The sequence below is a fragment of the Naumovozyma dairenensis genome, chromosome 4 (genome assembly GCF_000227115.2).
Source record: "Naumovozyma dairenensis CBS 421 chromosome 4, complete genome".
Classification (NCBI taxonomy): domain Eukaryota; kingdom Fungi; phylum Ascomycota; class Saccharomycetes; order Saccharomycetales; family Saccharomycetaceae; genus Naumovozyma; species Naumovozyma dairenensis.
In genome coordinates this window covers 38,345-66,210 of record NC_016482.1, presented here as the reverse complement: position 1 = coordinate 66,210, position 27,866 = coordinate 38,345, and the positions used below count along the sequence as shown (strand labels likewise).

The following is a 27,866-nucleotide window of genomic DNA, read 5'->3' as shown; positions in this document are numbered from 1 at the left end:
TAATTTAGTAATATATAATATTATACAAAGAAGTACTTTTAATTATTTATGTATGTACAAAGAGAACTGTTCCATCAAGGTAGTATCAAAAGCTTCTTTATTTAGGCTTGATATTGAATTATTTCAGTTGGATAAGATGGACCAATTTCTTGAATAGATAACGCGGCCAACCATTGACCCATATCGATACAAGTTTCTAAATCTTTACCTTGAGTCAACCCAGCCATAAACCCACCAGCGAATGCGTCACCGGCACCATTAGTGTCAACAATACTTGAACTTTCCAATGGTTTCACTGCAAAAGTAGAGACACCTTTAGTCGAGACAACAACAGTTGGTTCTAACCCATGAGTGAATATAACAGTCTTTTTGTCATCATTCCCGACAATAGACTTAGCAATGGCTACCAAATCCTTCTTATCACAATCCAATCCGAATGATTCTGCGTAGGATTCAGCTTCTGATTCATTACCGATGACCACAGTTGCGTATGGTAAGACTTTCACTAAGGCATCCTTAAAGAATTGTGGGATAAATGGAGCACTCAAATTCAACACCAATGGTTTCCCAGTTTCTTTAGCGTGTTTCCCCAAAAGAACAATAGCTTCTGGAGACACAGTCAAATGGAACCCCCCAACGTAAAACAATTTAGCATTCTGGACGAATTCCCAATTAGCTTCTAAATGAGATGGTTTGAAATGGTTAGCTGCACCCAAGTCTGTGACTAATGATCTATCATGACCTGTAATAAGAGCGGCACATTTACCAGTACCAATATCAGATTGAATTTGATATAAGGATAGGACACCAGCTTTCTTGTTTTCATTTAGTAAGTTTTCGGAGAATTTATCGTTACCTACTGAACCGAAATAACCAACTTGATTGGTTTTTTGAGAACCTAGAATGTATGCGGCACCACGAGCTGTGTTTTGAGCAGCACCACCAGCGACGAATTTGACGTCTGGGAATGTTAAGATTTCGTCAAAGATTTTCATCTTTTCATCGTTAGAAGAGGCATCCACTAGGATGGCATCGTTGGCTTTTAAGTTGTATTTGGCCAAGTAGTCAGGGGTGACTGTGGCTTGAAGATCTAGTAGTGGGTTACCAAGACAGATTAATGGGGGGAATTCTTTGGTAGTGGATGCAGTAGACATTATAAATTTCAATATTTCGATCGGTGATGGAGTTGATGTTGATGTTGATGTTGATCGAAGAGAAGCTGAATTGGTAGTGGAATAATAAGAAGAGTTGAAGTTGTAGTGATGATAGTGCTGATGATTATAGTTTTTAAGAAATTTTTCATTTTGATAAATTTTCCATAGAGCCAAATTGAAACCGCTGCGGGATTCTTTTGGGCCGGTCGTTCTGGTGAGTATTCGGATAAGCATTTATACGTACTGGGTACTAAAAGTATGTATTGCGGAGTATAGAGTGTGTACATAGTGTGTAGTTCGTTTATTAGTGCCGAATTGTTGATGTGTATTTACTTGTTTAGGTTTGGCATGTATTTATGTATGTATGTGTGTATGTATGTTGTTGAGTCGTCCTTTGCCTTCGCCCTTCTTCTTGTTCGAGGTATTATTATTCGTTATATTATACTATTACAATCTGATTATGTATTGAACTGTTCATTTTGTTGAGGGAAAAAAATGATGATAATACGCTTTTCTTATTATGGAAAAAGTGAAAAATTATTGTTTGCAGTTGATTTGATTATATAAAAACAACTGTATGTAAACAAGAATAAGTAGTAGATACTATATATCTCGGATGTAAGATAGCTATAACATAGTGACTAGCACAAACTATAATGACACATTTAGGGAAAGATCCGTTCATGGAATTATCATGGTTCCCGGAATCAGATAGTCTGTACCTCTCTCACGCACATGAAATTGTATACTCTTTCCTATTCTATTTGACATGCTCCGCTTTAATAGCACCAATGATTAACAAGTTCATCTTTGGTAAACATTATACATCTATCAAGGATAAAAATATCAAAATTGATTTCAATGTTCATACTGTTTCCATGATCCAAGCAATAATATCTATGATAATCATTTATCCCACTTTATTTCTCCCCAATGATAACACTTTAAACATCACAACCTACCATCATCACTATACCTCCATGGTCGCATCACTAACATTAGGTTACTTCATTTGGGACTTATTGGTATGTTTGAAACATTTCAAATTATACGGATTCCAATTCCTAGGCCATGCCGTGGGTGCTCTATACGTGATGATCATCGCCTTGAAACCATTTTGTCAACCATGGATAGGTAAATTCGTACTCTATGAAGCTTCAACACCATTTGTCAATATCAATTGGTTCATCATTCAATTGACTGATCCTATCACTAAGAAATGTGTCATCCCCACTTGGGTTAACGTCCTGAATGGACTCATGTTGTTGGTTGTTTTCTTTTTGGTAAGGATTGCTTGGGGAACATTGGCAACGTTGATGATCGTGAAGAATATGTGGCATGTGAAACATCAAATTCCCTTGATCTCCGCCTTCATCTTGATGTCAATTAATGTTTTATTGAATGGATTGAATTTTGTTTGGTTCTCGAAGATGATTAAGATTGCTAAAAAATTAGCAGGTGGATCTTCATCCTCAGGCAAGATCAAACAAGTATGAAAATAGGAAAATAATAATTGCAAACTCTTTCTTAGACGTACGCCCATTTGTCCTTTTCTTTTCCTCTTTATTGTTTTTTTTTGAATGAACTTTCTTTTTTATTATTTTATTTTGTACACGTAATCAATCTACTATAAATAAAATCTTTTTATAAAAATAATTATACATGATGTTTGCAGTCAATTAACAGAATATCTAGTTTAACAATTTTTTCTATAACGGTAATCGTGCAGCTCTAGCCTATATGATATTTTCAACTATATGATTCCTCTCATCTTGACGTTACAATCGTTTGTTTGTTTTTGATATATTGTGACATTCTATAGATAATCCATTGAAAAATGCAATGGGACGATCACACCGGCGCGAAGGGTGACAAAAAGTTATGAACTGTTAACAACAACGGCACCTTCAATAACAAGACATGGATGCTTTTATATCAGCAGTTGCAACAATTGTCCATTGATACACGTTTGTACCAGTAGGAAGACGAAAACCATCCAAGCAAAAAACTAAAAAAATATGTCCTGGTTTGAATCTCTCTCTGAGTTATTAGACAATTCTTCTATTCCTTGGAAAACAATTGTAGTTGCATTTTCCATTGGTCAATTCGCCTTTGAAAATTATCTAACTTATCGCCAATATAAAGTCTTGTCTAAAAAGGAATTACCTCCTGTTTTAGTCAATGAAATAGACAAAGAAACTTTTGAAAAATCTGAAGAATATTCAAAAGCCAAGGCTAAGTTCTCAATCGTCTCTGACATTTTGGGTCTAGTGGAAAAGTTAGCCATCATTAAATATGATGTCTTCCCACGTTTATGGCATATGGGTAATAAATTGGCTACTATATTACCATACAAATATAGAGTAGTCTCCACGGTTGCCCAAAGTCTTTGGTTCCTCTTAGTTCTATCTAATATTTCTACAATTACTGGCTTACCATTAGCTTATTATCAACATTTCATTCTAGAAGAGAAATTCGGTTTCAATAAATTGACTATTAAATTATGGATTATGGATATGATTAAAGGTATTGTTCTTGGTACTGCTATCGGGGGACCAATCCTTTATGCATTTTTGAAGATTTTTGAAAAATTTGAAACTAACTTCATTTGGTATGTTTGTCTTTTCCTTTTGATCGTTCAAATATTAGCTATGACTTTAATCCCAGTCTATATCATGCCATTATTCAATACATTTACTCCATTGGAAGATGGTAAATTGAAAGAATCCATTGAAAATTTAGCTAAATCTGTTGGCTTCCCATTAGATAAAATTTTCGTCATTGATGGTTCTAAAAGATCATCTCATTCAAATGCTTATTTTACTGGATTACCATTCACAAGTAAAAGAATCGTTCTTTTCGACACTTTAGTGGATAATAATTCTGTCGAAGAAATTACTGCTGTATTGGCTCATGAAATTGGACATTGGCAAAAGAATCATATTTTAAATATGTTATTTTACAGTCAAATTCATACTTTGGCCATTTTTTCATTATTCACAAGTGTTTACAGAAACTTATCATTCTATAATGCGTTTGGATTCTTCATTGCTGATACACAAATGGACATTAACGTCCATACTCCAACGAAAGTTTTCATTGATAGTTTCCCAATCATTATTGGATTCATGTTCTTCAATGATTTATTAACTCCGTTGGAATGTGGTATGCAATTTATGATGAGTTTAATTTCAAGATTACATGAATATCAAGCTGATGCTTACGCTAAGGCACTAGGTTATACTCAACATTTATGTCGTGCATTGATTGAGTTACAAATTAAAAATTTGTCCACAATGAACGTTGATACATTATATTCAAGTTATCATTATTCTCATCCAACATTGGCTGAAAGATTGACTGCTTTAGGTTACGTAAGTGAGAAGAAGAAGGAATAGACAGGTGTGTGTGTTAGCAGCACTCAGTCCAGTTTTTCTTTCACCATATGCTTTTTTGCTTTGATTTTTATTATATTTTTGAAGAGCAAGGATAAACCTGTGAGGTGCTATTGTCTTTACTCTAGTCGTATTCAAGCCAACACTTCTTCCATTTTTCAGTATAGTGTCTAGTCTCAATTCAAGCAGCTTTGCTTTTTACGTTACTTAACACTCTCCCGTTATACGTTATACATTTCTATAAAGCAATGTACCTTTTATATACAGTAATATATATATATATCTCACTGATAAAAACAACTTATCTAAGTGGAAGTAGTAGTTGTTCTATGTTCATCCTATACTGGATGTTATAAATTATTACTGATCGTCAAGTACTAATAGCAATAACAATGCAAATAGAAGAATTGGGAATTATGAGATTAACAATTGGAAAGTAAGCATAACTTGTGAAAGCCTTTGACACTCAACTATCCCCTTGGTAACCTTCCCTTCTCTTACAATCTACTAATATATTTGATATTTCTAATATTGCAGAAGTTATTATCTTTATTTTTTTTGTTAACAACGTACTTAACAAAGGTTTCAATTTCGGCCACACATAGAAAAACTGAAATTTGCCACCGAAATCAAAATCGAAACAACTAACAAGCTACAAATCTGGGTAGAACCTGAGGGATAAGAGAAAAGGAAAGAAAGGAGACAGACAAACAGACAAAAGTTGAGTAAACTACCCAGCAAAAATATATATATACATAAACCATCCATCTATCATGAGTGCTGATTTAATGGAAGTTGATTCCATCGAAGACGTAGACGCCGTTGACTCTATCAATAGTAACAATGTTCAAGTTAAATATGCTGAAGAAACTATAATGGAAGAAATCATTCATCTTTTGAAGGAAATTTCAAAAACCACAACTACATTGGATCCTCGTTATATATGGAGAGCATTGAAAGAATTAGGATCCATTAGGAAAAATAATCTAAGCCAAGAATCTTTATCTGCGTTGGTTAATATATTATACCCTGATAATTCATCATTCAAGATCCCCTTATTGAAATTCATTAATGAAAACCATAAATCGTCAGTACCACATGCTGATGAAATTAGATCCAAATATCCTGCATCATTCTATCAAATTGTATCGAATGATTCGAACAACGGAGGTAAAACAATTGAAGTGGCTCCAGAATTGAATTCATTCATTCATCTTTTGGTTCAAGTATATTTATTAGATTCTTCTAAATTTAATGAATTATCTAATTTCAATACCAAAATCATCTTACCCAAGATATTGGCATTCTATAACCAACGTTCCTTGGATCTAATTAATGCAAAACTCTGGTTCTATATCATCATTGCTGATGAAAAAATTGGGAATCAATCCAATCCAGTTTTACGTTCAGAAATGATCAAATTTTTAAGAACCGCGTCTTTAAAACATGATAACGAAACAAGAGCAATGTTAATAACTCTAGTATTGAGGAATTTCTTAGCAGCTGGTGAAATTGAATCCGCATCTGATTTCATCAACAAAATTGAATTTCCAACTACAGACGTATCAAGTCCATTAGAAGCACGTTATTATTTTTACTTGTCTAAAATATCTGCCATTCAATTAGATTATTCAATGGCAAATGAATATATCATTGCTGCAATTAGGAAAGCTCCTCATAATGCTAAAAGTATCGGCTTCTTACAACAATCAAATAAATTACTATGTGTCATTCAATTATTAATGGGGGATATACCTGAATTATCATTCTTCAATCAAAAAAATTTAAAAAATTCTTTGGTGCCTTACTATAATCTTTCTAAAGCTGTCAGATTGGGTGATTTGAAAAAATTCACTCAAACTATAACTAAATATAAAAAAAATTTTATTACGGATGGTAATTATCAATTATGTGTTAGATTAAGATCAAATGTAATCAAAACTGGTATTAGAATAATCTCATTAACTTATAAAAAAATTTCTTTGAAGGATATTTGTTTGAAATTACGTCTGGATTCAGAACAAACAGCAGAATATATGGTATCAAGAGCAATAAGAGACGGAGTCATCGAAGCTAAGATAAATCATGAAAAGGGATTCATTGAAACTTCAGAATTATTAAACGTTTACGGTACTAAAGAACCACAGACTGCATTCGATGAAAGAATCAGATTTGTTTATCAATTACATGATGAATGTATTGTGGCAATGAGATATCCTGAAGATAAGAAATTATCAAACCATAATGGGAAAGATGATGACGGCCATGGAGAATTTATAGATGGCGAATTGTTTGATGAATTAGACGATTTCTCAGACATTGAAGACATGGACTTCATGTAGGGAACGACGAACAAGTAAACTATATTATAAATCTTCTCATAATCTCCATAGTCTACGTAAAAAAAACATATTTACATGAACACGTATCTCACAACCTGAATTGTAACCCCTCTACATACATATAGTATGCACGTTAGGTCATAAAAATGAAGTAGTTAGATTTGAGAAACTAGCCTATATAAATATTGTTGATGTAATCTACATTTGCAAATACGAGAATATAATAAAATAATAAACAGAAGCTATAAATAAATTGTTCATACTGTACGACATTTGATGTCAGACATCTTCTTCCTCTTCTTCTTCTGTTGTGATCACTGTTACCACTATTATTTTTATTTTTCAATAATTTCCTCCTCTTCTATAATTTCAATTGTAGCAGCACCAGCGTTATTTGCAACTTCAAATGGTGTTGGTTCTTCAATTAAAGAATCATTCATGAATCTGTTTTGTAATTTGAATTCTTCATTCTTTTCCTCTCTTAGTGAATTATATATGACGAAATTTATCCACATTTCCAAAAATGAATAAATGAAAACAGAATTATTATGTATGAAAAGATTCGTCTCCCAAAGAAATGAAATACCAGTTAAGACGAAAAATCCAAGTAATCTGATTGGTACAATGGAATTCAAGTATTTCTTATTATTTTCCAAAATGGCAACAATATCATTCAATGCGGAAAAGATAAATAAAATACCAAATAACCCTAATTGACCACTATGTTGAGGTAATTGTAACGCTGGTAAATTCATTGCTTGAGTTAGAATTAAAAAATATGTGTTTTGTAAGATCAAATTTACATCTTTGAAACAACAATAGGAAATCGTTAATAGAAAAGTGATTCTAAAATATAGAACATTTAATGATGAAAGTACTGATGCCATGATTATTTTTTTCTTGCTTCTTTTGCAATGACTGGATCAATTAATTCCTATATGTTTTGGTATTGATCAATTTCCCTCTTAAATCTTGATCATCTGCTGTATTATTCGATTTATCTAGCACTCCATCTAAATTCCATGTTTTTAGAGAAAATGTGCGATAATTTTTCATCGTTTCAAAATTACGCTTAGTTCTTTCTTCCTATTGAAAACGTCACAAAATAAAATTTTGAGAAAAACGAAAACAGTCAAATGAGTTGAAGCCACTTCTTCCGATTGTCCCTTTCTATTCTCCAAGGCATAAAGTATTATAACTCGACGTGATACCATGTAGAATATTTAGAATGTATTTGTCTGAATATTTTTATTTACAGTTTAAACGACAATTTTATTATTTAGAGAATCGTTTGACTATTTTTTCTTAAATAATTCAACATCTAAAAATAAATAAAAGAAAAATAATAATCTCAAAATTAATAAAATATAGTCTAGGTTAAAAAACGTTGTATATTAAAGATTAAATACATTGAAACGAGTACAAGTTATTTCCTGATCTCCTAGTGGGAAAATGAAGGGACAAACATCACTTAAAAGATCAGTAATACCTTTCCAATCCCTAACATAAAACACTTCATCCCTTGCAAAAAGTTCTTTGTGAACTTGACAGAAGCACTCTTTATTATTATGATGAGCTTCTTTGTGTTTCCTCATCTCCCTTTCATGAGGTCTAATAAAACTTTTGTAATCATCCAGACATAGCAGTTGAATACCCTGTTCTCCTAATTTGTTCCATTCCGGAGCTAACATCTCGTTCCAAATGTCCACACTCTCTCCCTCACCTGTTTCCTCATTCATATCATCGAAGTCCGCTTCTTCATAGCTCGCATCTTCTTCTTCATTAGTAAAACCGCCCTCATCATCTTCCTTGCCTTTATTCTTTACAACGTCCTGATAATGTACAGCAAATGCGAATGAACAAATTGTCTTACATTTTGTGCAATATATATCAATATCTTCATTTGCAGCTTCCTTTGAATCATTACTAGTACTGTTACTACTGTTCACCTTCTTTCTTATCTTCTTTTTATCACTACTAGTCCTTCTCAAAGTTCTTCCGCAATTGGAATCAAGATGTTTTTCGAACTTGATATTTTTTGCTGGCTTTCGTAAGAATTGAGTAGTTAATTGATCAACTATTTTTTTTTGAGCATTAAAGAAGAACTTAACTTGTGCGTAAGTTTCCTCCAATAAATATGACTTTTCTTTACCCCTGAATGTAAAATTATTCGATCTAAACTGATCTAGAACAGATACTAGCAAATCATACATATCAAACAAACCTGGGGTAGCTGTACCTCGATATTCCCGTGATGCATTAATTCCATATGGTACCCAAAAATCTGTGGTAAAATTAACAGCTTCATTTAAATTATAACCAGTATTAAATCCTGAATGATAACAGTGTGGGAAGGTAATAATATATTCATTAGGATTTTGAATAGCTTTATAACATTTAATTCTCTCCTTTTGGAACCTTTTATCATAGGGTGAAATTAATGATATTAGTTGATGCAAAATATCAGGTTGTTTAAAAGTTAAATCAGGACATATATCAAAAATCAATGAGTTAAAAATACCGTAGTAAATTGGCGGAATACTATACCAAATTTTGGGAGAACCTTCGTGTTGATAATTGGCACTCAATGTATATTGATCTTCCATATGCCAACAAAATGTGGAAAATTTGGAACCAACATAAAGCCATGGGAGAGTCAAACCAGAAATATTTTTATATCTTAGTTCCTTTAATAATGAACCTTTAGCAGTTGGAAGATTTATCAAATTCATGGGGTGGTCAATATATTTTTCAAATTCTTTAGAATCATAATTGGGAGTCATATGCATATATTCTCTATTGGGGAAACCTGAAGCTTGTCCCGGTGTCGTATTATGAATATCAGCGCCATATTTCACAACTTTGTGCCCCTTAATATCATTTACGTATCCCCAAAATTTGTCTTCTAATTGTGAAATAGTTAAATTTTTATCTTTAGGATCCTCTTCTCTTTCACAACGTTTCTTAAAGTCTGATAATTTATATGGTCTTGTTCTTGTTCTAAACCCATAAACACCATTCCCAATCATACAATTTTTGCATACCCAGGTTTTAGGATTAGGACAATCTAATTTAATCTTTGAACTAGCAATACATGCAAAATGGAATGGCCTTTCACATGAGTCACAAAATTCAATGCAAAATTCTTTTGTGAATCTGTGACATATATGACATTCCCATTCCCAATAGTCATCATCCTCCGGTATAAGAGGGGTATCATCACTACTATCCTCGGGATCTGTTAAAATTGATTCCGTATCATTTTTCCATGCAACTGACTGAGAAACGTTTATTGTATTATAGTCTTTTTCTCCTTTAGTTATAGTTGTTTCACGAATATAATAATCATAATATTCGGAAAGATACTTATGGAAAACGTTTTTCAAGTCACGAATAGTGAATTCCTCTAGGCAAGTGGAGACTTTCCTCCATAGTTCATTATTATTTAAAATAATTTCTTTCTTGGAAAGTGTAAAATTCTTCTCCTTATATTGATCAATGTAAATCATGGTTTTAATTTCTTCAGCCTTATTGTTTTGTATTAATTCTGCATTTTTCCTCGTTTGATCATTTTCAATTTTAATAATAAGTGCGTTACGAACAATTTCAATGAAAAGATCATAAATGTATAATTTTGTTTCCTTCTTTGTATATGGATGGTTTATAATTATGAAAGGCTCATCTAATTTTGAATCTCCCAGTGTTCCATTGAATTTATGGAAATTATTCAATTGTTTCATAAAGGACAATCTATTCCTATTCTGAATGTTTAAATGTGGTAAATTTTGAATTCTAATGGGAAATTCAAAATTGGGTTTATCCAAAGCTAAGGGTGGATTAAACCCCTTTGGTGGGATCAATTTTAGAATACCATATTCTAAACCCAAATCTCTAATAGCTGGTCTGGATAAATATTCAATTGGATTTGCAAACTCTTCATCGGTGGGATATAAAGATGGAACAAAAGATAAGGGATGTTTTTCTGCTTCTGATTTCATCTCTAACTGAGTTGTTGCGAGCGTGCGTCTTACTATTTGCGATACCCTTATGCAAGTGGTATAGAATGAAAACTCCAGAAACTGTAGGGTACTCTTAACAAGCAACAAATAGCGGGAAACTTAATAGTGGACCAGCTGCCGTTTTCCTTCCTTGTTTGGGAAACACTTCTTTTGACTTCACTGCACTATATACTTTTTTTAGTTCCTTTTGGTACTAGATAGACTACTTTTTGTACCCCATATATACGTACATATATGTAGCCATACGGACTTGAATTTACTGAAGTGAATTTGGAAAAGAGTGGTAGCGCCATACGAACACTATATACATATTTTAGGGGAGCCTGCCACATTTATAACCCTGCAGAAAATTAGGGCAAAAACAAATAACCCCAACACATAGATAGGTTAAAGACAATGTTGTTTACCCTAATATAATCTTAACACGGGTTACCTTTCAAACACCTACATTTACTTCTTTTACCCTAATTATGATATCCTTCACAGTAGCTAAGGATACTTCACCTCCTTGGACCAATCAAATTTCCACACGAGCAGTTAAAAAAAAACAACAACAACGGACCGCCCCCCTTCCCTTCCCTTCCCTCTCCCTTGAAGGAAGGAAGGAAGACTAGCGAACGATACACCAAAAAAGGCCCGCCTATGTTAATTCGATCAGTCAAGCAAATAAATATACATGGTGGGAAACCTGGATTCTTATTGGTGTTCCCTCGAGAAACAAAGCTTGCCCATTCCTTTAATTTACAAAGCCCATAAACCTTTATCTGGAACTAAAAACTAATAGTTTCATCTCAATCAGATTGTTGTTGTTTAGTTAAGAGTTGATTGATCGGTCTACTTCTAACAGATACTATTCCCTTTTTTAAATACATACTTTTCCCATTGAATCTAAGTTCAACCTTTTAGAAGTTGCTAAGAGATAATATAGATAGATAGAGAAGAAGAAGGAAAAAAATAAGGGTGTATTTTTGAAAAGGTTACATTTCAAAGAGGAACGAAAAGAGAACAACAACTAGAAAAAAAAGGAAACTTTCAACATACTACTATTGATTATTATTACTAATTAGGGATGGTACTACCAAAACTATATACAACTAGTACGAGAGCCTCGGCGACTCAACTAGCCAAGAATCTTATGAAAAGGTCAACCGTTTCAACGAGATCAATGGCAACTGCAGCTTCCACTTCAGGTACTGTCGGTAAAGTCAGAGCTGTCATTGGGGCTATCGTTGATGTTCATTTCGACCAAGGTACATTGCCTGCAATTTTAAACGCTCTGGAAATTAAGACTCCAGAAGGTGGCAAATTGGTTCTTGAAGTCGCTCAACATTTAGGTGAAAATACCGTGAGAACCATTGCTATGGACGGTACTGAAGGTTTAGTTCGTGGTGAAAAAGTTTTTGATACAGGTGCTCCAATTTCTGTCCCCGTCGGGAGGGAAACTTTAGGGAGAATCATTAACGTTATCGGTGAGCCAATTGATGAAAGAGGTCCAATTAATTCTAAATTAAGGAAGCCAATTCATTGTGATCCTCCATCATTTGCTGAACAATCTACCGCTGCAGAAGTCTTGGAAACAGGTATTAAAGTCGTTGATTTATTGGCTCCTTATGCAAGAGGTGGGAAAATTGGGCTTTTCGGTGGTGCTGGTGTCGGTAAAACCGTTTTCATTCAAGAATTGATCAATAATATCGCTAAGGCTCATGGTGGATTTTCTGTCTTTACAGGTGTCGGTGAAAGAACAAGAGAAGGTAACGATTTGTATCGTGAAATGAAGGAAACTGGTGTCATTAATTTGGAAGGTGAATCTAAAGTCGCATTGGTCTTTGGTCAAATGAATGAACCACCAGGAGCTAGAGCTAGAGTCGCTTTAACAGGGTTAACTATCGCTGAATATTTCAGAGATGAAGAAGGTCAAGATGTCTTATTATTTATCGACAATATTTTCAGATTCACACAAGCTGGTTCAGAAGTGTCTGCCTTATTAGGTCGTATCCCATCTGCTGTCGGTTATCAACCAACTTTAGCCACCGATATGGGTGTCTTACAAGAAAGAATTACTACAACAAAGAAAGGGTCTGTCACATCTGTGCAAGCTGTCTATGTTCCAGCCGATGATTTAACGGATCCTGCTCCTGCGACAACTTTCGCACATTTAGATGCTACAACTGTCTTATCGAGAAGTATCTCCGAATTGGGTATTTACCCAGCTGTCGATCCATTAGATTCTAATTCTAGATTATTAGACGCTGCTGTCGTTGGTCAAGAACATTATGACGTTGCCACTAAAGTACAAGAAACTTTACAAGCTTATAAATCGTTACAAGATATTATTGCTATTTTAGGTATGGATGAATTGTCAGAACAAGATAAATTAACCGTCGAAAGAGCAAGAAAGATTCAAAGATTCTTATCTCAACCATTTGCTGTCGCTGAAGTCTTCACAGGTATTCCAGGTAAATTAGTTAGATTGAAAGAAACTGTGGCTTCATTTAAAGATGTCTTAGAAGGTAAATACGATGATTTACCAGAAAATGCATTTTATATGGTTGGTGGTATTGAAGATGTCGTTGCTAAAGCTGAAAAACTAGCTGCTGAAGCAAAATAAGTAGAAAGAACGATTGTTTCTTCTTTTTTTGTGTCTTTTTGTTGATTTATTTTTCATGTTTCTTGTACTAATGAGAGAAGAAACAAAATGATACGAAAAGAAAAATTACTCCATTAAAAACAAGTTCTTTTTATAATGAATGAATTTACCTACTGTACAAAAATTTTATCCTTTTTTATATTCTAAATAATTTAAACATAACATCAAATATATCGATAGTTTGTTTGTAGCCCAAACTCAGTCTATAATCTTTCAATTATCCTAGAAAAGCTGGTTGTTCCCGGCATCTATGTAAAATAAATCTTAAAGGGCGGACTTTTTCGATTGTATTGAGTAACTAAGATATTTCTTGATTAGTAAGAGCATTGCAGGATACATAAAGACAAATCATAAAAATACTTCGAAAACACAACCTTCAATGAACGAATATCCTTAAACAAGGCCATATATACCGATTGTGGTTTTTCGTTCCTCTTAAATTACAGGACATCGATTACCTCTTAGAGAGAGAATATGAAAACATTTACATGTTACGGTGTTAGATATGTTAATAGGACATATATGATAACCAATAGTTCAAAAGTTCATAGATTTCTATCGACAAAACTTTTATCCTCTACAAGCCATCGACTAAAGTCAACAGATCCAAACCTAGCTAATTCAGGTAATGCTACGACATCAATAACTCCTACTGGTCTCTTCACATATGCGGAACTATCTAATAAATCATACATTAAGATCCGTGGTCCAGATGCACCAAAGTTTTTAAATGGAACAATCACATCAAAACTACTACCACATTTCATTAAAAAGAATTTAACCACAATTGAAACTAAAACCGATGATGGTAATGATTCAAATATACCGAAGGAAATCCCTGAATTCGATATGACGCAAGGTAACTGGGGGTTATATCAGGACTCTGGGTTTAATGGACCCTATGTGACACGATTTGGTCAATATACGGGTCTTTTAAATGGGAAAGGTAAATTAATTACTGATTTAATAGTATATCCTACGCCATTACTTTCGCAAGATGCAACATTAATGAAATATCCTACATACCTGTTGGAATTAAACAATTCAATAATTACTCGAATCGTTTCCACATTAGAGACACATAAGTTGACAAGTAAGATTAAAATTGAAAAATTAGACCCAAAAGAGTTTAAGACTTGGGACGTCTCTATCAAATTCGAAAATATACCACATGATGTAGAAAATCCATGGATTGATAACATTTTGAACCCAATTCAATTAATGAAAACTCCAGAGGATGCCTTCGCATTTACTGAGAGTGTAATATCTACTTTATTTGCAGGTCATGAGGATGATATATTGGCAATGTATGTGGAAAGAAGAACTGATCCCATAGTCCAGTTGGATGGTGCTGCACCACAACTATTTAGAATCGTGACTAAGAATAAAGTCGAGGATATATCTAAACTTTTCAATCAACAAGCATTCCCATTCGAATTTTCATTTGGGAAAGTGCAACCTTCCACTTTTAGAAAGTTTAGATTCCATTACGGATTCGTTGATGGATATGAAGATATTAAACCAGAATCTAACTTACCATTGGAATTAAATTTCGATTATTTACCAAATACCGTAAGTGACAACAAGGGTTGTTATGTTGGTCAAGAATTAACTGCAAGGACCTTCTCCACAGGGATACTTAGAAAAAGATTAATCCCAGTTAAATTAACGAATTGGGAGAAATTGGATAATTTAATAAAAAACCAAGTGGTAAATCCAGATAATGAAACAAATTGTTTACTTGAAGTTCAAATGAAATCCACCGGGAAAGAACAGAATATAGTAGATAAAACAATGGCTCCCAATCCATTTACTACAAAGAGTCCATTTGGAACAAGTAATGCTCATATAGCTAAGAAATTAAGGAAGAAAAGACCTGTTGGTTCTTTAATAGCACACGAAGGTGAAAATGGTATAGTAATGATGAGAACTGAGCATTTCCCATCTGCATTTAAACCTGATGGGAAAGATCATGGCCAATTCTATATTTCATTAAAAGAAAATGAAAATGAAAATGATATTGAAAATGGGAAAGATATCGTTGGTGTCGTACCTAAGAGACCATACTGGTTCCATGATTGGCAAAGGAGTAATTGAAAGGAGAAATGCTACGAGGAAGTAGGTATATTTTACGATATGGAATCAAGTCAATCGTTTTATAAATGGTATCTATCCCGTTCCATGTAAATAGTGAAACAAGAAAAATATCGCCAGTATGTATTTTTTTTATTTACGACCTGTTTTACTTGAATCATTTGTGATGAATTCTGCCAATTAAAGTCAAGGTTCCTCGAATGTGACACAAAAGGGAGGGTTCCTTATTTTTGGACTGTAAATTAAATAACCTCCAGACACCCAGTCCTTTCTTGTAAGACCCATACCTGTCCAAATTGTTTTTCGTGTGTGAATTTTGACTTTTGATTTTTTTTTCTAAAAAATTGAGAGCTCCCCTCCTCAGCGGACTGGGCGAGAGTCAACTCCGCTCGGCCAAGTTTTAAGGAAAGGTCCTGCTAAATTTTCTTGGTGTAGGCCGGACCATCCATCGTATCACCTGCCTAGAGTTTCCATGGGGAGAACTGATCCACAGACCTAAGTGAAGACTTGTTAAAAGTTAATAGTGAAATTAAAGGTACGTGAAATTTCAAAACAAAAGAAAGTCCACATATCATAAAAAGACACCAAACCACGACCCAATCGAAGAGATGTCTGACGTTGAAGCTCCAGTTGAAGTTCAAGAAGATTTCGAAGTTGTTGAAGAATTCACTCCAGTTGTTTTGGCTACTCCAATTCCAGAAGAAGTTCAACAAGCTCAAACTGAAATTAAGCTTTTCAACAAGTGGTCTTTTGAAGATGTTGAAGTTAAGGATGCTTCCTTAGTTGACTACATCCAAGTTAGACAACCAATCTTTGTCTCTCACACCGCCGGCCGTTACGCCAATAAGAGATTCAGAAAGGCTCAATGTCCAATTATTGAAAGATTGACCAACTCCTTGATGATGAATGGTAGAAACAACGGTAAGAAATTAAAGGCTCTAAGAATCGTTAAGCATACTTTAGAAATTATTAATGTTTTGACTGATGCCAACCCATTACAAGTTGTCGTTGACGCCATTGCCAACACCGGTCCAAGAGAAGATACTACTAGAGTCGGTGGTGGTGGTGCTGCTAGAAGACAAGCTGTTGATGTTTCTCCATTAAGAAGAGTCAACCAAGCTATTGCTTTGTTGACTATTGGTTCTAGAGAAGCTGCCTTCAGAAACATTAAAACTATTGCTGAAACTTTAGCTGAAGAATTGATCAATGCTGCCAAGGGTTCTTCTACTTCTTACGCTATCAAGAAGAAGGATGAATTAGAACGTGTTGCTAAATCTAACCGTTAAGAAATTAATTACTCATGTTTTAACATCTTTTTCAATCTGTACAATTTTAGTTTGTTTAGTTTTATAACAATAATACAACATTTAATCTGACATTCTCTTTCATTGATAAAAACTAATAATAACAATGATAAAAATAAAAAATAAAAAGTCCTTACGAAATTTACATAATAATCATTCAAAAATTACAAAATACTTCATTAAACGATATCCCTAATTTTATCATGTACATATATTTGAAGACTCTTTCTGTACAATAATATTGTTAGCTGACTGCCAATGAGCATATTACATAGCTTGGGAATTTGTGTATATATGAACATAGCCTTTGGCGTATTATCATTAGATATCCCTGATAGTAAGATAATATTACCATTAAATGATACGTGATGGTGTAGGGTATAATGATTCTATAAATTGATAAACTTATGTAGTTTTATAAGTAGTAATGTCCAGCGGATGCAGATTAGTCGATTATTATTTTTTGGTTTTATATTTACGATTATTGTTGGTTGACTTGTTTTAAGATTTGGGCATCGATGGGCAAAAACCAACAGGCTAAGATGAAATCAGCTGTAATGACTAGGGAACCACTAATAATATAACAAAGCCACAAATAGTTCATTTTTGCTAAGATACCAGTGAAAATGGGGCCAATACAACGGGAGAAAGTCTTCCCGATGTTCACGATACCCATTACTTTTGTCAGATCTTTAGGTTTAATAATGTTTGTTAATAATATTTGTCTTGGTGTGACATCCATAGCAGTCGTTAAGAAATGACAATTCAATAATAAGATAGAAATAGGTAAATATGACTCAGCGAATGGAATCAAAATGGAAAATATACCGGATGGTATTTGCACTAATAAAGTAGCTCTTACTGGTCCAAACATTCTTGCAATGATAGATGATGGGATAGTGGAGGAAGCCATTACGAATTGAGATACAAAGAACGTCATTCCTAATCCTACAGCTGACATGGCAAATGTATTCTTATAATAATAAACCATCCATCCACTTGTCATAAATCCACTACCTAAGGAATCCACCATGAAAATAACTAATAATTTAACCAAAACAGACACAGTTTCTTGTGACAGTTTATTTGATTTTTGATTTGGATGACTAAGTTGTTCTATTAATGGCACCATTTCATCATTTACTATAGCTTCTGCTAAATGTTCGTCTTCGATATGATCATGGAAACGACCATCTAATTCTGTCTTTTCTGATAATAAGAGCATTACAATGACTTTCCCTGATGCAAATAATGCATATAAGAGGAATACCAATTTATAACACTGTAAATCTGAAGTAGCCCAAGTCATTTTCTTTAAAAGATCGATGAAAATCCCACAAGATATTGCACCAAGAGCACTTCCCATGGTACCTACTAATGCATGCATGGCATAAATCTCGGGTCTTCTATTCATCGGAGATAAATGAGCAATCATTGATTCTTCAATAGATTTGAATGGTCCGACTTCATCACTTGATGGAGAAATGACGCCGAATATGGCAAAGGTCAATAATATATAGAAGTTTTCAAAATAATTGAAAACTAACCCACTTAACATCATCATAATGGACCCATATATTAGAACGTTCCTTCTGCCCCATGAATCTGCATACCATGTTAATATATATGAGCAAAAGACATCACCTACCAGCGTTAGTGACATGAATATACCTATTTTGTCTTCAGTCATATCGATGGCTCTTAAGAAGAGAGTTAACACTTGATTCGTTAATCCATATGCTAACAATCTCAAGAATACTGACAACCATAATAATTTGATATCTTTGGGGGCATCACGCACTTCTTTAACGATCTGCATGTCCGATTCTTTTTGCTTTTTGATCTTTATCCTTCTATATAGAAATGGTGTCACGTAGGAAAATATTACCAGGTTGATAGGCTCTCTGTCGTAGTCGAACTAGGTCTTCTTCTTGTGAAGTTCTTATTTCACAATTGTTATTTTTACGAAGTCATCTAATTAAGAGTGAAATTTTTATTCCTTTTACGCTTTTACATTGTTTATTAAAAAGTCGTGTCAATATTACGCGTAAATCATATTCAAGTAAAAGAAGACAAGATCATTTATACTTGGTATATAGGCACCCATAGTCTAGAGGATAGATTTAATAGAATGAATCACAAGTGTAATGGAGGACTTTGGAAACCTAGACGTGACCAGTGTTTACCTATCTATTACTTCTTACGCGCTTCCCAAACCGCATGTCTTCCTCTTTACGCATGACTCTATTATCTACAGATATTCACAACAAGAACTACGATACAATTGTATCAAGTGAAGATCTTTGTGTCGATATCAACCTGGCATAGCTTATAGGTAGTGTACCTTGTTTTGTCTTTCTACCTTGTCTGCCTTGTCTGCCTTTATATACTTGAGTATTGTCCTGAACCGGTACGGCGTAATTAGGAAACAGGCCCTGTTTGTGCAGCTCAAATAAGAGACTCCGGTTCAGGCTGCGTATAAGCGGGAAAGACAAGCGCAAACATACGGAATGAGTCCTCTCATTGGTGATTCATTGATGAATCGTGTGTATGTGGTCCCACATTCATTCTCACAGTATGGTGAATATGCAACTACTACCCCGTACTCTTTTCCTTTATTCTTTCAATATTTATATATATATATATATATATAAATATATTCTCGAGATAATAAAATGCTTTCATCCATTCATTCATCCCACTCTTGCGAAATGATTACTCAGGGATCGTTTGTTCCATTTTTGACATGGGCACCAAAGCAAATTTTAATATTTTCCATGCTGTCAACCCTGAAGCTACATTAGGGTTCTTTCTTTTAATTTTCGAGTCGATGCGATGACAATGATGATTACAAAATTTTGAAAAAAAAAATAATCTAGAAAAAACAATACGTACATTAAAGATAACCTTGAAAGAGCAGACAATGGAGCGAATGGTTCCATGGATGCATATACATATATATATACATAAGTCCGACTCAACCTTATTATAGTATACTGTAGACTCAGATTTGGAACTCCATACATCGTGACATACATACTTTCTAGTTCATTTCATATTTATTCTCGATGCTGCACGGCGCTGAAGAAAAGAAACCAGTAGTAGTTGATGCCTCCACAGTTAGTATATCTTCTGATCCAATGCCAAACACATTGGTATCACCATCTACGTCAGCATCAGTGTCGTCTACAAAGAAAAGGAAATTCGCTTGCGTAGAATGTAGACAACAGAAATCAAAATGTGATGCATATGATAAGGCTCCTGATCCATGTACCAAATGTCAAAAGAAAGGTGTCCCATGTGTCTTAAAGAAGGATTTCAGAAGAACTTATAAAAGAGCAAGAAATGAAGCCATAGAGAAAAGATTTAAAGAATTGACTCAAACTTTAACAAATTTAAGTTCAGAGGAAATATTGAAAAAAATTGAACAAGAACAACAAACTTTATTAGATAATAGAAATTTCACAAAGGAAAAAATTAAAAAATTAAGAGAATCTTCTTCTTCGTCTACTACATCGTTGAATAGTTTTACATCACAAATACCGATATTGAATGATTCCGTGGGGTCATTCCCGTTACCTTCAAATCATACAACCGTGCCAAAATCTGCATCACCATCCTCTTCACCTACAAGTTTGCAATTACAAAATTTAAATACTTTAAAAGATTTTAAAATGACTGAGGAACAATTGAAATGTACTCCGAAAAGTTTGGGTGACATATATATGTCTAGTAATGATATCGCTGAATTATTCCAAGAATTCGCTACAAAATACCATCAATTTTTACCCGTAGTAGATCTAACCAAGGGAACTGAAAGAATATATAATTTATCACCAGCATTATTTTGGGTAGTCTTATTAATAGGCCTAAGAAGAAAATTCGATTCCATAGATTTAATGACAAGATTGTCTATACTCGTGAAATCAACTTTAGCAGAAATTACAATATCTCCAATCATTAGATATACTCCATCAGATACAGATGAACCTCTATTGAATATCGCATCGGTGTATTCAGTGCAATCTTTCTTACTATACACTTTTTGGCCACCTCTAACTTCATCATTAAGTGCTGATACATCATGGAATACTATAGGTACAGCCATGTTTCAAGCAATTCGTGTAGGATTAAATTGTGCAGATTTCTCCAAAGAATACGCTACAGAAAATTCTGAATTAATTAATGAAAACATAAGAACATGGATTTCTTGTAATATCGTTTCGCAAATCGTAGGTTCATCATTCGGCTTCCCTCCTTATGTATCATTCGATCATGCTGTCATGTCCTCTACAAGAATCACATCACCAGATAACGATCCGACCATGGGTAGCAAAAATAATAGTATAAATGAAGTGCAAAATATTTCCAAAGAATTAAAACAAATGGTACAGATTGCACATTTCGAAAATCAAATAATAAATACAATGAATTCAAATCCTTCAAATAAATTAGGTATGGTCAGTGATCAAGAAAAGCAACCATTACTTCATGTCTTAAGTCAACAATTGAGTCAATTGGAAATCAATTTACAAGAAAATAATCTTGACGACATAAGGAAATTTTTACTACTAGTGGCGAAAGTTCACTTGTTAACTTATTTCTTCACAAATTCATCATCAACACATAATATAAACAACGATAACGTTAAGACTTTACCAATGTCTGAAATTGAAGCCAATTTTGAAACGAAAAGAGGTCTAGTGAAAGTTTATAATGCTTCCATAAATTTATTAACTCATGCTAATGAAATGTGGCAATTAAACCCTGCAATTATCAAATATTTCCCAAGTGTATTTGTCTTAAATATTTGGCAATCCGCATGCATCATTGGGAAATTAGTTCATTCATCCTTAGCCACAGTATTGGATATTACAAAGGGTGAAGCAGTGTATAAAGATGCCGTATCATTGACATTTAACGCTTCTGTATTAAAATATGATATGGCTTATAGATCCTCGGGAATTATGAGAAGTATTTGGAGTTTATTTGCAAATATTCATGATGAGTGGAAAAAATCAAATACTGAACAAAATACGAATGATATATTTACAAATGATTTTAATTTGGGGATAACGGTAAAATCACGAATGGCTGTGAGTGTCTTTTTCGATTGTCTTTATATATTGAAGGAAAAATGTGGAATGGCAAAATTACAACGTGAAACTAATGGCACTCAAGAGTACAAAGACGATGACGATGATGATGGCGAGGAAGAAGGTGTTGTCAACGATGACACTCACGATGACGAAAAACAAGAAGATGGGATATCAAAAAAGAGAAGCAGTCAAGATTCCATCAAACTATCAAGACTCAAATTATTACCAAATACTAAACATCCTGAACAAAGAGCTAGAAGAATTATAGAAACTATTCCCTTGGATCCTCACCCTATAAATGCAACATCTAGATTAAAAGGAATAAGTCCCTCAAATTCTCCTCATAATCAAAATAATCACGATGACACCTACCGAAGGGCATCTCCTTCTCAACTACAAAGAACCAATACACCGTCATCATATTCAATAATCCGCGATTCACAATATTCTCAACAAAAACAAACTTCAGAGATACCACCAATTTCAGATGACATAAATACTCCATCCACAAATTCAATTCCATCCGTTTTCAGCATACAACAAACTAATTTTAATGACCAAGCAATGAAATATATTTCACCATTGACGGAAACTACTGGAGGCTATAACCTAGCGTTACAAGATGCAACGCTGTCCATAAAAAATAAACAACATCGTGATAGCAGTGGACTTTCAGAATCCAATGGAAATGCTAAGGAATCACCTACTTCTCTAATTACCAATTTTGATAATTGGGATTCAGACCTTGTATGGAAAGACGTTGATATATTAATGAACGAGTTCGCATTTAACCCAACCGTATGAGAGTTTTTATCTCATGCAATCCCCAAATCGTTTGTTTTCCGAATGGGAAATAATAATCATAGACTTTAGAAATATATATAATTGCATAGAATATGTAATAAAAAAAAAACTTTAATATAAAAAATAAAGTTGTAACCCTAGAATTAAGTTTATCATTTTAATTTGTTTAAAGTATGTATAAAGATATATATAATCCTCAAATTCACATAGTTTTATCTTGTTTCTCAATTAATAAGGTAGCCTCTTGGTAAACATCCGAATTCATGAATTTCTGTAATGAATCAATTTTCATCAAATGATACATTTGCCTACTAACTTTTTCAAATAATGGATACAATTTCTTCAATGCCTTTAACGTTATTCCTAGTGGATCATCATCATAAAAACAAGATAAATTTTTATCATCTTCATCACTTGTATCATTTTTGAAAGGATCTAAAGAAACATATTGATCCTTACTCAGTGGAGGTAATGATAATGGAGCAGGTTTAAATTGCCTCGGAGACATACAAGTCGGGCTTAAACTCGTTAAAGAGTCTATCTTTAATGCAGGCTCTGGCTTAGTTAGTTTCAGTGATAACTCGGAAAACTTTGGCGTCACATTATTGGTAGACAATAATATCTCGTCATGTGAATCAAAATTAGAATGGAAATTTACGGAGAAACTTTTTGATAATGGTGATTGTGGACTCAACATAATTTTAGTTACTGATTCACGTAAGTTATGATCAATATTAACTTGGTATGGTGAACCAACCATAATGTATGATGAAGATATATGGTATGCCATTTCTAAACATTCGTTAGCTTGTTTCATCAAAGCTGAGTCAATAGTCGATAAGATATTATCTTCAAAACTTTTACTTTTCACTTTACTTTTATTTTTGTTGTTACTTTCTTTGTTATGTTTGGCATCCAATAATTTCTTTAATAGAGTCATTTTTTTGGAGAATTTTTTAATATCGATTAATGCATCCAAATTTTCTACACAGAGTTCCTTTTCTAAATGTCTTCTGAACAAATATCTCATACCTGGGTCTCTCAATATATCATCCAAATTATTACATTGATGTTTTCCATTAAATGTGAAATCTACTGATTTAGGTCTGGCATCTATGTTTTGTTTTAACTGTTTCTTTTCATCCGGAACCACTAAATTTCCTGTATACGTGAATCCAATGTCAACATGCGTTTGTGTGGGAGTTTGAATCTTAAGGTTAGAAAAATTATTAATTGATTGTTTGATACCAATTTCGGTATTCCATTGAATAATATCCCATCCTAATTTGGTTAAGGTGTAAAATGACGACCTACTAATATGAAATTTTTTCTTGGAATTTTTAGAAGGTGGTAATAGTATTGGTACAATAAACCCCATTTTCAAAAATAATGCTGCGACTGAAACAGCTTCCTTTGGATACATTATATCTGTACAATCCATTAACCATTGCCATATTGCCTTCGTAGTAAAACAATAATCGATGATTGTCTTATTTTTCCCAAATAATTTTGATTTAAATAAACGGACACCTTTATCTGAGACATAATATTGAATATGAGAATCAGAATCCGGATTTGTGAAAAATCGATGGGCAAATGGAGATTTTCTACTCTCATCATGTAAATCTTCATCAGGAATTTGATCTAGCCATGACTCGAAATCGATATTATGAGTAGTAGCATTATTATTATTATTATTATAATTATGTGAACCATCATTGAAATGCCCTGATATACTACCAAACCCATTGGAGAAATGAGAATAATCCATATTTTCAAACGTAAACGAGTCATTACTATATTCGAGCAATGTTGATAATGATGGTAATGGGTCACTTATATTAGATGGAGACCAAACGTTTGCATGAGGACCCATCACCCTTATGAAAAGGATATGAATAAGATAATCACTATGGATTATTGAATCAGTCATGGAACTTCTCTCAAAAGTAAACAAATCAAGGGAATTAAAAGATGAAAATATTATCTCTGGAAGTTTTTTCAATCCAATATCTCTTACATATTTTTGTAATATAGCCACACCCTTTGGAGTGGGTTGAAGTAAGACTTTTTCCTTAGGTTCTGTACGTGTTCTATCGGCGGGGGTATGTAGTAAGTTTGCAGACATAAACACTTTTAAAAGATGGAAAGCCAATGTTGGTTTGATTGAATATGAAACTTTAATACATGTAGCGTTCATATCCACGTTCAATCTCAAATCTTTCATTACTTCAATTGCTTCATTGATTGAGAAGGTAAATGAAAAATCCTTATTATGGTTAGAATTAAAGGCGTTCAGAAGTGATTTTGATTCTAGTGGGTTTTCCTCCTTTAGATCCAGGCATATTAATAACAGAGAATAAACTGTTTTCAAATCATTGGTAAATATCAGCCCATTTGGAGTTCTATTGAAGCTTTTCGATGCCAATTCATGTAATGTTGTTAAGAGATCTTTCGCAGACATGCTATTTTATTGGGTATGTTATATGTAATTTTATACCTGGTTGATTTTTATGAGAAAAGATAATATTGATAATGGTGCTCCTAAGCTGATGGTTACCTTATATTTAGGAAAAAAACAATAACAAAGGACCCGCATGTTTCTTATAAGTGAAGATTAAAAATAGAATAGCGAAAGGATTATCGTACATAATAAGCAGTTTACTCAACTGAACTCATTAGACGGGTATGTTTCATAGTGACCAATATAGATGATTGGTGGCAATAGAGATGATTCGTGGTAAAATTCGCTGATTTGAACTGACATGCTTGCATCAGAGATGTTAAATCCGTTTCTTGTCACAGATATGAAACATCAACGATTTTGATACCTTTATTGAATTCTAGATTTTTCACCTCAAATGGGAAAGGGCCAAAAAAAAAGAGGTAAGGGCTATAAATATAGGGCCACAAGGGTAAGCCATCCAAATTACCGGGTAACCGCTTCAAATTTTGTGGGCGGTTAAAATCTTATTGCCTAAAACAGAACACCAAACATTGAATATATACAACTACAATAAGAGGATTGAACTACGATATGAGTTAGCAATACGAATACGGTATCATATTCACGGAAGTCTTGTGTCGTAGAGGTTGCTGATATCGCTCTGATTGTATTTTGTGTTTTGAGAACTATTATACATACTTTACCGACAAATATTCTACGCTGTCAGGTAAATAGTGTGGCATGATAGGACACTGCAACATGTAATCCTCTCTTTTCATATATACCTTTAGTTGTCAGGCATATACTGTTTTAGCACCTTCTTTTGACGTGGATCAGTATTCTGTAACAAAGATCGAGACTCGAAAGTGATGGATAGGAATCTTTTTCAAAGAATCAGGGTCGATCATGTTCCAAAATTTAGCATAAGAAGTCACATTGTCTGCTAAAAATAACAACATTTCTTTGAAATGAGACCGTAGCCTTTTATTTTGTACGATATTGTAACCAAATTCGATAAGCTTGATTGATCATTCAGTAAACCGCCCAATATTTCAGTATTCCAAAAATTGACATAAGGATGCAAATTCTACGAACTTTAATCGAATTGTTAATAGTTTCCTAATATCGTTTGTATATCGTACAAACGGTTCATCCATATATATACATTGTGAATTGAAACTATTCTTTAGGTGTGCTGGAAATCCACCCAGTATACAATCATCTGTGGTTATACATAACAATGTTGATTGGATATGTGAATCAGCTAAAATTTCAATGATTGATGATATTTTGGTAATATTACCTCCAAAATTCCGCAAATACCAAAGTTAAATGAAGAGTCTTTTTTCCAATAAATTTATACATAAGAAAGACTTCAGAAATATCTTGCCTATCTTGTAGAGATTGTATGGAAAATGTAGGGATGCTGATTGGAATATTCAGTGTATGCCACTGTTCTTTAAAACTCGTAATAATATATTTTAGGCACTCCTTGTCCGATATATTTTTAATCACAAAGATCATTTGATCAACTTCCATCGCTCTAGTCGTTACCTTAATTTGCTTTCGGATTATATCCAAGACATCTTGTATATCCGCAGCAACTAATCGAATTGTTTTCTGTCCAGTTTCCGTCATAGACGTTTTAAAGTATTCCTGAAATTGGAACAATTCATGCTGTTGATAATAACCTTCCTCTTTGATCTCTCCTATTTGAGAATTTCTTTACGAGCGGTAGTACCAATTGTTTAAAGTATTTGTATATTTATCTCTTTCAACGACATTTCGTATAAGGTCAAGGTTGTCCTGACTTGGATATCAACTTATTGGAGAAACAGGTTCGCAAGATCAGATAGGTTGTGTATTTGTATTTCTTGCAGGTTGTTGTAAGACCAATAACGAATGATGTACCGATGAGTTACTAGATTCATTTTCAATTACTTCCTCTTTTATGATTGACTTTCTTCCCCTGATGATAGAGGATTTACCAGTTACTGGAATGGTAGGTACGTTGAGGCTCTCCTTAGACTTATCAAGCTTGTGTAATTCTTTAATAATTCGACTGGGATGGACGCTTTTCATTGATTTACGAATTGCACTAAATTCTTGATCGATTTGCTCTAAAACAGCCTCACAATGACTCATTTTGTTTGATTAGACACACAATTTCGTTCATTGATTATAATAGACGCTATACTTTTAATGAGCTAATAAAATGCCATCATTACTGGTGCATCTAATATATCCGTCAAATAATACAATAGTTTTGTTTTCTCTTATTTCCATTCTTCGAGATTTTACGAGACTTTGCCTACATAACGTTATATAAAAGTTTCTAAGGCAACATAAACAAAATCAACCGGCAGGAAACGACCGCTATCGTTCTCTAGACTCTGAAAAGTTAGTGTATACACTGACCTCAGTACCATTGAATGCCATAAGATACCATGTTGAATACTTTTTAAACAGAGGTTGTTTCCAATATCCTATTATAATTAAGTAGAATCAGTAAAGGGAGTATATGTATGTATGGAATTGAGAAATCTAACGTTACAAAAAGCT

General features: G+C 33.5%; 12 protein-coding genes across 12 annotated transcripts; 7 read left to right on the top strand and 5 right to left on the bottom strand.

The window, feature by feature from the left end:
- Nucleotides 1-101: 101 nt before the first annotated feature.
- ADO1 (adenosine kinase) lies at nucleotides 102-1,388 on the bottom strand (the record flags this gene model as incomplete). The annotated part of the gene is made up of 1 exon (XM_003669541.1): nucleotides 102-1,388. One exon carries the CDS (start codon nucleotides 1,386-1,388, stop codon nucleotides 102-104), a length of 1,287 nt encoding a protein of 428 aa, XP_003669589.1.
- A 422-nt stretch (nucleotides 1,389-1,810) lies between these two features.
- Nucleotides 1,811-2,650, top strand: TDA4 (Tda4p; the record flags this gene model as incomplete). Its single annotated transcript, XM_003669540.1, has 1 exon — nucleotides 1,811-2,650. The coding sequence occupies one exon, from the start codon at nucleotides 1,811-1,813 to the stop codon at nucleotides 2,648-2,650; it is 840 nt and encodes a 279-aa protein (XP_003669588.1).
- A 522-nt stretch (nucleotides 2,651-3,172) lies between these two features.
- On the top strand, nucleotides 3,173-4,552 carry STE24 (zinc metalloprotease; the record flags this gene model as incomplete). The annotated part of the gene is made up of 1 exon (XM_003669539.1): nucleotides 3,173-4,552. One exon carries the CDS (start codon nucleotides 3,173-3,175, stop codon nucleotides 4,550-4,552), a length of 1,380 nt encoding a protein of 459 aa, XP_003669587.1.
- Nucleotides 4,553-5,322: 770 nt separating this feature from the next.
- Nucleotides 5,323-6,891, top strand: RPN3 (proteasome regulatory particle lid subunit RPN3; the record flags this gene model as incomplete). Its single annotated transcript, XM_003669538.1, has 1 exon — nucleotides 5,323-6,891. The coding sequence occupies one exon, from the start codon at nucleotides 5,323-5,325 to the stop codon at nucleotides 6,889-6,891; it is 1,569 nt and encodes a 522-aa protein (XP_003669586.1).
- A 335-nt stretch (nucleotides 6,892-7,226) lies between these two features.
- ILM1 (Ilm1p) lies at nucleotides 7,227-7,778 on the bottom strand (the record flags this gene model as incomplete). Its single annotated transcript, XM_003669537.1, has 1 exon — nucleotides 7,227-7,778. One exon carries the CDS (start codon nucleotides 7,776-7,778, stop codon nucleotides 7,227-7,229), a length of 552 nt encoding a protein of 183 aa, XP_003669585.1.
- A 507-nt stretch (nucleotides 7,779-8,285) lies between these two features.
- Nucleotides 8,286-10,889, bottom strand: JHD2 (histone demethylase; the record flags this gene model as incomplete). The annotated part of the gene is made up of 1 exon (XM_003669536.1): nucleotides 8,286-10,889. One exon carries the CDS (start codon nucleotides 10,887-10,889, stop codon nucleotides 8,286-8,288), a length of 2,604 nt encoding a protein of 867 aa, XP_003669584.1.
- Nucleotides 10,890-11,979: 1,090 nt separating this feature from the next.
- On the top strand, nucleotides 11,980-13,518 carry ATP2 (F1F0 ATP synthase subunit beta; the record flags this gene model as incomplete). The annotated part of the gene is made up of 1 exon (XM_003669535.1): nucleotides 11,980-13,518. One exon carries the CDS (start codon nucleotides 11,980-11,982, stop codon nucleotides 13,516-13,518), a length of 1,539 nt encoding a protein of 512 aa, XP_003669583.1.
- A 513-nt stretch (nucleotides 13,519-14,031) lies between these two features.
- On the top strand, nucleotides 14,032-15,654 carry IBA57 (Iba57p; the record flags this gene model as incomplete). Its single annotated transcript, XM_003669534.1, has 1 exon — nucleotides 14,032-15,654. One exon carries the CDS (start codon nucleotides 14,032-14,034, stop codon nucleotides 15,652-15,654), a length of 1,623 nt encoding a protein of 540 aa, XP_003669582.1.
- A 605-nt stretch (nucleotides 15,655-16,259) lies between these two features.
- Nucleotides 16,260-16,937, top strand: RPS5 (40S ribosomal protein uS7; the record flags this gene model as incomplete). The annotated part of the gene is made up of 1 exon (XM_003669533.1): nucleotides 16,260-16,937. The coding sequence occupies one exon, from the start codon at nucleotides 16,260-16,262 to the stop codon at nucleotides 16,935-16,937; it is 678 nt and encodes a 225-aa protein (XP_003669581.1).
- Nucleotides 16,938-17,436: 499 nt separating this feature from the next.
- Nucleotides 17,437-18,774, bottom strand: NDAI0D00230 (uncharacterized protein; the record flags this gene model as incomplete). The annotated part of the gene is made up of 1 exon (XM_003669532.1): nucleotides 17,437-18,774. One exon carries the CDS (start codon nucleotides 18,772-18,774, stop codon nucleotides 17,437-17,439), a length of 1,338 nt encoding a protein of 445 aa, XP_003669580.1.
- Nucleotides 18,775-20,023: 1,249 nt separating this feature from the next.
- On the top strand, nucleotides 20,024-22,858 carry LEU3 (leucine-responsive transcriptional regulator LEU3; the record flags this gene model as incomplete). The annotated part of the gene is made up of 1 exon (XM_003669531.1): nucleotides 20,024-22,858. One exon carries the CDS (start codon nucleotides 20,024-20,026, stop codon nucleotides 22,856-22,858), a length of 2,835 nt encoding a protein of 944 aa, XP_003669579.1.
- Nucleotides 22,859-23,060: 202 nt separating this feature from the next.
- SST2 (GTPase-activating protein SST2) lies at nucleotides 23,061-25,322 on the bottom strand (the record flags this gene model as incomplete). Its single annotated transcript, XM_003669530.1, has 1 exon — nucleotides 23,061-25,322. The coding sequence occupies one exon, from the start codon at nucleotides 25,320-25,322 to the stop codon at nucleotides 23,061-23,063; it is 2,262 nt and encodes a 753-aa protein (XP_003669578.1).
- Nucleotides 25,323-27,866: the final 2,544 nt, after the last annotated feature.